General features: G+C 36.2%; 1 protein-coding gene across 2 annotated transcripts in view; it reads right to left on the bottom strand.

The window, feature by feature from the left end:
* esyt2b (extended synaptotagmin-like protein 2b) overlaps positions 1 to 12622 on the bottom strand; it is a 58401-nt gene that overhangs the window by 21788 nt on the left and 23991 nt on the right. For both annotated transcript variants that reach the window (XM_080864962.1, XM_080864963.1), the window contains exon 7: positions 899 to 954. In XM_080864962.1, the coding sequence (XP_080721088.1) occupies positions 899 to 954 (56 nt within the window). The remainder of the gene's footprint in view (positions 1 to 898; positions 955 to 12622) is intronic.

The following is a 12622-nucleotide window of genomic DNA, read 5'->3' as shown; positions in this document are numbered from 1 at the left end:
AGAGAGTCCACTGAGCTCTGCCTGTGTCAACATGTCTGTCAGCGTCAGGGGGGCGTTCAACAGGCAGCTGTAATCCCAGAAAACTACATTCAATATTCATGCATCTGTCAGCTTCTTTTTCAGCTGTAAAAAAAAAAAAGTACCACTCAAGATGGCAGCGTGTAATTGCGTCGGGCTGTTAGCAGCTCTTAATCAGCTCTCATTTATTTTCTGCTCAGCCCACACAACAACTCGAGGGAAAAAGACACTTAATACAAACAAAACAAAACGGGTGAGGATAAGGAAAACGGCGGCGACAAACACCACTGAGCCGGCCTGTTTTATCCCAGTACGAGCATTAAACTGTTGTGTTAATCCTGTTTTTCGTGATGTGTGTGCAAACAGACATGCTGGATCGTTTCACTTGATCTCATTGTTTGCTTCCAAATGTTTGAAAGAGATATGTTAATCTAAATCAGCTCAGTCTAGCAAAACTCTGCGATAAACTACAGCAGTAACGAGGACAGGAACACCCGAGGCTTCGTGCACGTAAGGAAACCTCATTAGTGGAAAATACTTTCTCTACAGCTGGTGAGATTTAGCTTTCCAGAAACTGAACAATAAGACAATATTGTCTTTAAATATAACAGTGGAGACAGATACTACTGTATGCATAATACTTTTGGTTTCATCAATGCTGAAGATATTAATAAATTAAATGCGAATGAAACTCTGAAAATTAAGCTTTTTTTTTTTTTTAACATAAAATGTGTTTAAATGAGAAAAACAAAACCCTGAAATTATACAGCAAACATCTAGGCACGTGTTAACTTCACTTAAACTAGAAGTCCTCAAATCCTTTAAAATCTAAGCTTTGTTTCTTGAGGGAAAAGAAAAGTTGAAGTTTGAATTGACTTACTTGAGCCCAGGAATATCCAGTATATTGGAGAGGCCGGTCCAGTTTATGTCCACAAGCTGAAAAGGAAGTAAAAATGAGAGCATGGCCATGGGTTAGACAGTAAGAATAGAAAGTGTGAATGACTTTAAATGGAGTCAGAACACTTGATGTTATTGTTTCCTGCTCCTCTATTATGCTGCAACACTGCACTGGTTATTTAGGATGGCGTCACACTGCTACTTAAAGTATAAAACAAACATTTCCTGTCATATATTAAAGCTAATTGTTTTTACCTTTTAGTTTTCAATTTGGGGTCCACTGACCTGTAAGTGTTTAAATGCATGCACGGTGTGCACAATTAGTTTATGAGTCACAACGGAAGCACAGAAAGCAGTGATCCTTGAATGGGAATGAATACAAAAGCACCTGCTTCCTGAAAGATTTATTAAAGCAGCAGCATCTGTCTGGGGTCTTGTTAGTTTACAGAATAATGAGGCTGGAAACACTGCACCTTCTAGTTTTGTGCACTGTGAAAATCTAGCAGCAGGTCAAATCTTGATGAGGTGCCGCGGTCAAAGTAAATCAAAGAGACCTGAGACGGAGGCATATCCTGCTCCGCTCAGTGGGCTTTGATCAGCTCTTTCCTCCAAGCTCAGGGACTTTTTTTTCTAATGAGCCTTTCCCACCCTACTTTTTTGTCCAACCTGCTCACACTGCAGCAGATGCACGGAGCTCTGCAGGGACGAGGAAAGCACTGCAGGGCTGTAAATGATGTAGGGGATGGTGTGGAAGGACACACCTATCCCTGCATATTGTGTTCAAAGAGTCATCAAGAGACTGTTGATGTATATATGAATAACAAAACTGTTGATAAGGGCACTGTCTTTAATCTAAGTGAAACGATTAAATGATAAAATAATATCTGCTTTGAAAAGCTTCTCAAGTGGGAGTATTTCCTGTTTTCCTCCCCTTCGTACATTATCATTTTAATGCCTTTGGGGTGTAAGACTATTGAAAAGTGAGAAAACTGCACAGAATAAGCCAGTTTTCTTGAGCTGCTCTTACACTCGCAGTGCAACCCTGAACTCTTCTAACACTACCCAGCAGAGCAGTATGCGAAAACGAAAACACAGTAAATAGAAGCATTGTGGATTGGACAAAAAAAAAGATTTTAACCATGTGAGACAATGTAAGACAAGAGCAGGTAACCTCATGTGTCATGTGTTCTGCATGCTCATGCATCATCCAGCTATGGAAGAGGATTAGGGCCACCGAAAAAAAAAGTGGGTACGTCTTTTTTTTCTTCTTTTCCAGAATTCTGAGATTAATCTCCCAATTCTGAGATTAGGTCAGGTCTGAGAAAAAAGTCAGAATTCTGAGGAAAAAGTCATAAATCTTAGGAAAAAGTCAGGATTTTGACTTTAATCTCAGAATTCTGAGAAAAAAGTCAGAATTCTGCTTAAAAAAAAAAGTCAGAATTCTGAGAAAAAATAATTTTGAGAAAAAAAAATTAGAATTCTGACTTTAATCCCAGAATTCTGAGAAAAAATAATTCTGGAAAAAAAAGACTGAATTCTGACTTGAATTTCAGAATATTGAGAAAAAAGTCAGAATTCTGTAAAGGAAGAAAAAAAAAGACATGCCCATTTTTTTCCCAGTGGCCCTAATCCTCTTCCATATCCAACTGGACCTCCTTGCTGAAACCAAATATATATTTTGCAAAGTAAATCTAAAGCAAACCCTCTCCTTATATATGCTACATGTGATAAAAGAGCAACTGCAGACAATGTCAGGACTCGATTTTACAGCTTTTTTTAAAAAAATTTTTATCAGGGTTCGATGGATGGGCTGGGTTTGGTTGCCTGCCCCCTTTTCTCTATTTACAGGTGAAGCTGCTGCTCTGCTCGGGTTTGGCATCACTGCTCGACCCTGAAGACGAGTTGTTCTGATGCAGCTATTCTTCACACACCTCTGGGATTAAGCAGACAGACAATGAGTATATCTGGGTGGATTGGTGGACTGGTGCCACAGTTCCTCACCTGTTCGCCACTGCCTCTATCCTTGCCTAGAATCTCCCTTGGAAACCTGTCTATTCGAACCGTTACTCCTCTCTGGGCTGGGACGTCACCAGCAACGCTCTGTTGCATTTATGTGCTGAGCCCTGCACAGGAAGGACTCTGGCGCTTTGCCTGTGCCACCTCGCAACCTCTGGAAAATCCCCTAAATCTGCTCAGTAAGTCCAATTTAAGTTTAATCATGACACTTTCAAGCTTTCAAAAGTGCTCAATAATAACAGTGTTTGCGATTCAGTCAGGTCCTTCACTGCTTCATCGTTCATTCATTACATAAAAGTATAAAACTGTCATCTGAGTTGGAGTAGATGAATATCTTCTGCCTCACTGCAGAATGTGGTGCATCTTTTTATTTAGGCTGTGCTGAGTTGCATCAGTGCAATCACACCGTCCAGACATGGCCAAGACCTCTTATGGTCTGGAAATGTGTCTGTTATGTTTGGCACCCAGCCTCAGATCTTGTATAACACAAAGGGGCAAAAGAACATGACTTACTTGAAGTCCAGAGAACACAATGTTAATATGTCAATGTCAATAATTTGCTTTATTAATTGTGTGGATGCTTTAAGCATCCACACTATTGAGTTCCTGTTTCTCTTTATTGTGTGGATGCTTTAAGCATCCACACTATTGAGTTCCTGTTTCTCTTTATTCTTTATTATTGTGTGGATGCTTTAAGCATCCACACTATTGAGTTCCTGTTTCTCTTTATTCTTTATTATTGTGTGGATGCTTTAAGCATCCACACTATTGAGTTCCTGTTTCTCTTTATTCTTTATTATTATTATTCTAGTTGCTTCCGTACACTTTTTGGCACTTAACTACTTCCACAATTTTCAGCCGATTTTCACCGTTCAAATTTTAAACTATTCTGCTATTTCTGCTAATTTACGCTACGATTTTTGCTATTTTTAACTATTATACTTTTTAAAATATTAAGCTTTTTTCCTTTAATTTGTCCCATTGAAATGAATGGGAAACTTCTGCAATTCTGCTAAAATTTGCTTGTTTTTGAAACTTAACTACTTCCTCATATTTTCACCTAGAACAACCATTCAAATTTTAAAATGTTCACAAATTATTGGGCTATTCAGGTATGATTCAGCTTTTTCAAATCTTCTACTGTTTTACTTTTATGCCTCTTAAAGTTTTGAGTTGCAAAATTGTGATTTTTCACAAAATACATGCGTTGTTATGGTTGCTATGCTCTTGGCTTCCAGTGTGTCACTGAAGGTTTTGCAGTCTTCTCTTCATGTCCGAACAACTGTTTGCTACTTGCTCAATTTTCACTCAACTTCCACAAATTATACATCAAAACGTAGGTATTTTTGCTGGCTTTCAGGAAATGTCACTATCATTGTTGTGGGATTTATAGAATTTTCGCAAATCTCCTCAGACCAACACAATGTCAGAAAACTCTCCATATAAAGTGAATGGAGAGCTTGTTCAAAATCACCGCTGGATTTCTGTAATGAGAGGCATATTCGAATCGTCATATCTCCTTAACGAAGCAAAGTTAAGACATGAGGCTTGTCCCCGAATATCTTCAGACACCCCTGACGCTCACAATTCAAGAATTTCTTTCTCACCTATTACCGTTCTGAAATGAGTTGGACTTGTTTGAGGGTAGGAAATTCGTCCTTCGCTCAGATTTCTTCAGATTTCAAACTGTGGAAATGAACCACTTTTTTCTCTCGTCATAACTTTTTGTTGGATTTCCACAGAGACCTGAAAATTTCCATGATTGTTCACCAAAGCCTGCTGTCTCTTACGGTGAAAGAATGATATCGATACTCCAAATAGATTTCAAGTCACAAAGCGTTGTTTGAGGGCAAGTCAAGGCAGTTTTTGCTTCGCTCTACTCAGTTATGGTGCATTAGAAGTCAAATATCTTTAATAATTCATATTTTAATGATAAATTGTAAACACTGGAAGATTCCCCCATCTCTTCTGAACAAAACGGTGTAAGAATGACCGCTCTAGCCCCTACGGTTTGGAAATTATGGTCATTTGTTTGAGGGGAGTCCTCACTATGAGAAATAGGCTGCAATAATCCTGTGCCTCTCTGTGCTGCGTGTGTAAAAAGAGGCACATGTTTTGGCGGGAAAAAGTACACAGGCTCTCTGATTGGTGGATTCAAATTCAGCAGCTCCCAGGCTGACCTAGAAACTTACTTCTCTCTCCCTGTGCATTTTTTTGCTGATTTTTTCATTTAACAAGTATATTTGAGGGACCCTCAGCATGTTCAGCATTTTTTCAGCTGTCCATTTTGCTTTTCCAATTTTTCTGTTTAACTTATTACTATTGTGCTAAATCATACTGTTTCTGCTATTTTATAAGATTTGTGCTTAATATAGTATTTCTGCTTTTAATAGGATTTGTGCTTAATATAGTATTTCTGCTTTTTATAGAATTTGTGCTTAATATAGTATTTCTGCTTTTTATAGGATTTGTGCTTAATATAGTATTTCTGCTAAATTATAGTATTTCTGCTAAATCATACTATTTCTGCTTTTTATAGGATTTGTGCTTAATATAGTATTTCTGCTAAATTATAGTATTTCTGCTTTTTATAGGATTTGTGCCTAACATAGTATTTCTGCTAAATTATAGTATTTCTGCTTTTTATAGGATTTGTGCCTAACATAGTATTTCTGCTAAATTATAGTATTTCTGCTTTTTATACTATTTGTTCTAAATTATAGTATTTCTGCTTTTTATAGGATTTGTGCTTAATATAGTATTTCTGCTAAATTATAGTTTTTCTTCTTTTTATAATATTTGTGCTAAAACATAGTATTTCTACTAAATGTAGTATTTATGCTTAATAATAGTATTTCTATATATTTCTGCCAGGTCCCCAGGCAGCCAATCCTCTGTGAGGACTGAGACATTCAAATTTTCAAATCAGGGCCTGCACAGTTTCCCAGCCAATCAAATAAGTGTCCTGAGGCACTCAAATTTGCATATTGGGGCCTTCGTGGCTTCTAAGCCAGCCAATCATATCTGAGGGCTGAGGAATTCAAATCCACAAATCAGGGCCTGCACGGCTTCCCAGCCAGCCAATCACATATGTGGTCTCAGGCATTCAAATTTGCATATTGGGGAATTCGTGGCTTCTAAGTCAACAAGTCATCCATGTCATATATCTCTAAAAATTCATATTTTAATATTAAATTGTCAACACTTGAAGATTCCCCCATCTCTTCTGAACAAAACGGTGTAAGGATGACCGTTCTAGCCCCTACGGTTAGGAAATTACGGTCATTTGTTTGAGGGGAGTCGTCACTATGAGAAATAGACTGCAAAAATCCTGTGTCTCTCTGTGCTGCTGCGTGTGTAAACAGATGCACCTGTTTTGGTGGGGAAAAGTGCACAGCCTCTCTGATTGGTGGATTCAAATTCACCAGCTCCCAGGCTGACCTAGAAACTTACTTCTCTCTCCCTGTGTGTGTGTGTGTGTGTGTGTGTGTGTGTGTGTGTGTGTGTGTGTGTGTGTGACAGACAGAGAGAGAGAGAGGGAGAGAGAGAGAGAGAGAAAGGCTTTTAATGGGATGATCTCATTCTAAGATTTAAATTCAATATATTTAGACTGGTTGACTGAATTGGATCTTGTGTGTGGGTCTCTCTGTGCATGTGTGTTTCCTCATGTGTACATATTTGTGATTGTGTGGCTGTAATAAATTTTTTTGCAGATTTTTGTCATTTAACAAGTATATTTGAGGGAACCTCAGCATGTTCAGCATTTTTTCAGCTGTCCATTTTGCTTTTCCAATTTTTCTGTTTAACTTATTACTATTGTGCTAAATCATACTATTTCTGCTATTTTATAAGATTTGTGCTTAATATAGTATTTCTGCTTTTTATAAGATTTGTGCTTAATATAGTATTTCTGCTAAATGTAGTATTTATGCTTAATCATACTATTTCTGCTTTTCATAGGATTTGTGCTTAATATAGTATTTCTGCTAAATTTAGTATTTCTGATTAATTATAGTTTTTCTACTAAATCATAGTACAGTATTTCTGCTTTTTATGGAATTTGTGCTAAAACAAAGTATTTCTACTAAATGTAGTATTTGTGCTTAATCATACCATTTCTGCTTTTTATAGGATTTGTGCTTAATATAGTATTTCTGCTAAATTATAGTATTTCTGCCAAATTATAATATTTGTGCTAAAACATAGTCTCAATTTAAAATTACAATATTCATAGTTCATCACAGTGTCTCTGGTAAATCACAATATTTCTGCTCTGTTGTACTATTTTTCTAAATCATAGTGTTTCTGTAATGTTTAAGTATTTTTGGCTAAATATATTCTTTCTGTTATCTTATACTATTTCTCCTAAATTCTTGTATTTTTGAGAAGTTATCATGTTTCTGGTAAGTTACAATATTTCTGCTAAATTCTGCTATGCTATTGTATTTCTGCCAAGTATTATGTTTCCTCTAAGATATTGCAGTTCTGCTAAGTTATTCCATTTTAGCAAAGTTCTTTTGCTTCTGCAAAGTTTTTACAATTTCTGCAACTTTTCAGCTTTTTCAGCTACTTTTTGCATACAGCTTCAGCTTTAAGCATCCACACTGCATTTTCGCAGGAAATGCAAATTTTTCTAGTTATTATTATTATTATTCTAGTTGCTTCCGTACACTTTTTGGCACTTAACTACTTCCACAATTTTCAGCCGATTTTCACCGTTCAAATTTTAAACTATTCTGCTATTTCTGCTAATTTACGCTACGATTTTTGCTATTTTTAACTATTATACTTTTTAAAATATTAAGCTTTTTTCCTTTAATTTGTCCCATTGAAATGAATGGGAAACTTCTGCAATTCTGCTAAAATTTGCTTGTTTTTGAAACTTAACTACTTCCTCATATTTTCACCTAGAACAACCATTCAAACTTTAAAATGTTCACAAATTATTGGGCTATTCAGGTATGATTCAGCTTTTTCAAATGTTTTACTGTTTTACTTTTATGCCTCTTAAAGTTTTGAGTTGCAAAATTGTGATTTTTCACAAAATACATGCGTTGTTATGGTTGCTATGCTCTTGGCTTCCAGTGTGCCACTGAAGGTTTTGCAATTTTCACTTCATGTCCGAACAACTGTTTGCTACTTGCTCAATTTTCACTCAACTTCCACAAATTATACATCAAAACGTAGGTATTTTTGCTGGCTTTCAGAAAATGTCACTATCATTGTTGTGGGATTTATAGAATTTTTGCAAATCTCCTCAGACCAACACAAGGTCTCAAAACTCTCCATATAAAGTCAATGGAGAGCTTGTTCAAAATCATCGCTGGATTTCTGTAATGAGAGGCATATTCGAATCGTCATATCTCCTTAACGAAGCGACTTTAAGACATGAGGCTTGTCCCCGAATATCTTCAGACACCCCTGACGCTCACAATTCAAGAATTTCTTTCTCACCTATTACCGTTCTGAAATGAGTTGGACTTGTTTGAGGGTAGGAAATTCGTCCTTCGCTCAGATTTCTTCAGATTTAAAACTCTGGAAATGAACCACTTTTTTCTCTCGTCATAATTTTTTTTTGGATTTCCACAGAGACCTGAAAATTTCCATGACTGTTCACCAAAGCCTGCTGTCTCTTACGGTGAAAGAATGATATCGATACTCCAAATAGATTTCGAGTTACAAAGCGTTGTTTGAGGGCAAGTCAAGGCAGTTTTTGCTTCGCTCTACTCAGTTATGGTGCATTAGAAGTCAAATATCTTTAATAATTCATATTTTAATGATAAATTGTAAACACTGGAAGATTCCCCCATCTCTTCTGAACAAAACGGTGTAAGAATGACCGCTCTAGCCCCTACGGTTTGGGAATTATGGTCATTTGTTTGAGGGGAGTCCTCACTATGAGAAATAGGCTGCAATAATCCTGTGCCTCTCTGTGCTGCGTGTGTAAAAAGAGGCACATGTTTTGGCGGGAAAAAGTACACAGGCTCTCTGATTGGTGGATTCAAATTCAGCAGCTCCCAGGCTGACCTAGAAACTTACTTCTCTCTCCCTGTGCATTTTTTTGCTGATTTTTTTCATTTAACAAGTATATTTGAGGGACCCTCAGCATGTTCAGCATTTTTTCAGCTGTCCATTTTGCTTTTCCAATTTTTCTGTTTAACTGATTACTATTGTGCTAAATCATACTATTTCTGCTATTTTATAAGATTTGTGCCTAATATAGTATTTCTGCTAAATTACAGTATTTCTGCTTTTTATACTATTTGTGCTAAAACATAGTATTTCTACTAAATGTAGTATTTATGCTTAATCATACTATTTCTGCTTTTTATGGGATTTGTGCCTAATATAGTATTTCTGCTTTTTATACGATTTTTGCTCAAACATAATATTTCTACTAAATGTAGTGTTTATGCTTAATCATCCTATTTCTGCTTTTTATAGGATTTGTGCTTAATATAGTATTTCTGCTAAATTATAGTATTTCTGCTTTTTATAGTATTTGTGCTAAAACATAGTATTTCTACTAAATGTAGTATTTATGCTTAATAATAGTATTTCTATATATTTCTATATATTTCTGCCAGGTCCCCAGGCAGCCAATCCTCTGTGAGGACTTAGACATTCAAATTTTCAAATCAGGGCCTGCACGGTTTCCCAGCCAATCATATGTGTCCTGAAGCATTCAAATTTGCATATTGGGGCCTTCATGGCTTCTAAGCCAGCCAATCATATCTGAGGGCTGAGGAATTCAAATCCACAAATCAGGGCCTGCACAGCTTCCCAGCCAGCCAATCATGTATGTGGGCTCCAGGTATTCAAATTTGCATATTGGGGAATTCGTGGCTTCTAAGTCAACAAGTCATCCATGTCATATATCTCTAAAATTTCATATTTTAATGATAAATTGTCAACACTTGAAGATTCCCCCATCTCTTCTGAACAAAACGGTGTAAGAATGACCGCTCTAGCCCCTATGGTTAGGAAATTATGGTCATTTGTTTGAGGGGAATCCTCACTATGTGAAATAAACTGAAAGAAGCAGGTCTATGTCTCTGTGCTGCGTGTGTAAAAAGATGCACCTGTTTTGGCGGGAAAACGTAAACAGCCTCTCTGATTGGTGGATTCAAATTCAGCAGCTCCCAGGCTGACCTAGAAACTTAGTCCTCTCTCCCTGTGTGTGTGTGTGTGTGTGTGTGTGTGTGTGTGTGTGTGTGTGTGTGTGTGTGTGTGTGTTTAGTGGGAGAGAGAGGACCCTGCCCTTATTTGGCAGCATGTCATTGTAGGATTTAAATTGAACATAGTTAGACTGGTTGACTGGATTAGAGCCTGTGTTTGTGTGTCCCTCTGTGCATTTGTGTTTCAATAAGTTATTACTATTCTGCTAATTCATAGTATTTCTGGTACTTTTCGGTACTTGTGCTAAATACAGTATTTCTGCTAAATCATACTATTTCTGCTTTTCATAGGATTTATGCCTAATATAGTATTTCTGCTAAATTATAGTATTTCTGCTTTTTATAGGATTTGTGCCTAATATAGTATTTCTGCTAAATTATAGTATTTCTGCTTTTTATAGGATTTGTGCCTAACATAGTATTTCTGCTAAATTATAGTATTTCTGCTTTTTATAGGATTTGTGCTTAATATAGTATTTCTGCTAAATTATAGTTTTTCTTCTTTTTATAGTATTTGTGCTAAAACATAGTATTTCTACTAAATGTAGTATTTATGCTTAATAATAATATTTCTATATATTTCTGCCAGGTCCCCAGGCAGCCAATCCTCTGTGAGGACTGAGAAATTCAAATTTTCAAATCAGGGCCTGCACGGCTTCCCAGCCAATCATATATGTGTCCTGAGGCATTCAAATTTGCATATTGGGGCCTTCGTGGCTTCTAAGCCAGCCAATCATATCTGAGGGCTGAGGAATTCAAATCCACAAATCAGGGCCTGCACGGCTTCCCAGCCAGCCAATCACATATGTGGTCTCAGGCATTCAAATTTGCATATTTGGGAATTCGTGGCTTCTAAGTCAACAAGTCATCCATGTCATATATCTCTAAAAATTCATATTTTAATATTAAATTGTCAACACTTGAAGATTCCCCCATCTCTTCTGAACAAAACGGTGTAAGAATGACCGTTCTAGCCCCTACGGTTAGGAAATTACGGTCATTTGTTTGAGGGGAGTCCTAACTATGAGAAATAGGCTGCAATAATCCTGTGCCTCTCTCTGCTGCGTGTGTAAACAGATGCACCTGTTTTGGCGGGAAAAAGTACACAGGCTCTCTGATTGGTGGATTCAAATTCAGCAGCTCCCAGGCTGACCTAGAAACTTACACACACACACAGGGAGAGAGAAGTGTGTGTGTGTGTGTGTGTGTGTGTGTGTGTGTGTGACAGAGAGAGAGAGAGAGAGAGAGAGAAAGGCTTTTAATGGGATGATCTCATTCTAAGATTTAAATTCAATATATTTAGACTGGTTGACTGAATTGGATCTTGTGTGTGGGTCTCTCTGTGCATGTGTGTTTCCTCATGTGTACATATTTGTGATTGTGTGGCTGTAATAAATTTTTTTGCAGATTTTTGTCATTTAACAAGTATATTTGAGGGACCCTCAGCATGTTCAGCATTTTTTCAGCTGTCCATTTTGCTTTTCCAATTTTTCTGTTTAACTTATTACTATTGTGCTAAATCATACTGTTTCTGCTATTTTATAAGATTTGTGCTTAATATACTATTTCTGCTTTTATAGGATTTGTGCTTAATATAGTATTTCTGCTAAATGTAGTATTTATGCTTAATCATACTATTTCTGCTTTTCATAGTATTTGTGCTTAATATAGTATTTCTGCTAAATTTAGTATTTCTGATTAATTATAGTTTTTCTACTAAATCATAGTACAGTATTTCTGCTTTTTATGGGATTTGTGCTAAAACAAAGTATTTCTACTAAATGTAGTATTTGTGCTTAATCATACCATTTCTGCTTTTTATAGGATTTGTGCTTAATATAGTATTTCTGCTAAATTATAGTATTTCTGCCAAATTATAATATTTGTGCTAAAACATAGTCTCAATTTAAAATTACAATATTCATAGTTCATCACAGTGTCTCTGGTAAATCACAATATTTCTGCTCTGTTGTACTATTTTTCTAAATCATAGTGTTTCTGTAATGTTTAAGTATTTTTGGCTAAATATATTCTTTCTGTTATCTTATACTATTTCTCCTAAATTCTTGTATTTTTGAGAAGTTATCATGTTTCTGGTAAGTTACAATATTTCTGCTAAATTCTGCTATGCTATTGTATTTCTGCCAAGTATTATGTTTCCTCTAAGATATTGCAGTTCTGCTAAGTTATTCCATTTTAGCAAACTTCTTTTGCTTCTGCAAAGTTTTTACAATTTCTGCAACTTTTCAGCTTTTTCAGCTACTTTTTGCATGCAGCTTCAGCTTTAAGCATCCACACTGCATTTTCGCAGGAAATGCAAATTTTTCTAGTTATTATTCTAGTTGCTTCCGTACACTTTTTGGCACTTAACTACTTCCACAATTTTCAGCCGATTTTCACCGTTCAAATTTTAAACTATTCTGCTATTTCTGCTAATTTACGCTACGATTTTTGCTATTTTTAACTATTATACTTTTTAAAATATTCCACTTTTTTCCTTTAATTTGTCCCAT

The sequence above is a fragment of the Rhamphochromis sp. 'chilingali' genome (genome assembly GCF_963969265.1).
Source record: "Rhamphochromis sp. 'chilingali' genome assembly, chromosome: 18".
In the NCBI taxonomy this organism is placed as follows: Eukaryota; Metazoa; Chordata; class Actinopteri; order Cichliformes; family Cichlidae; genus Rhamphochromis; species Rhamphochromis sp. 'chilingali'.
The sequence above is the reverse complement of the archived record's forward strand: the minus strand, read 5'-3'. Positions and strand labels throughout refer to the sequence as shown.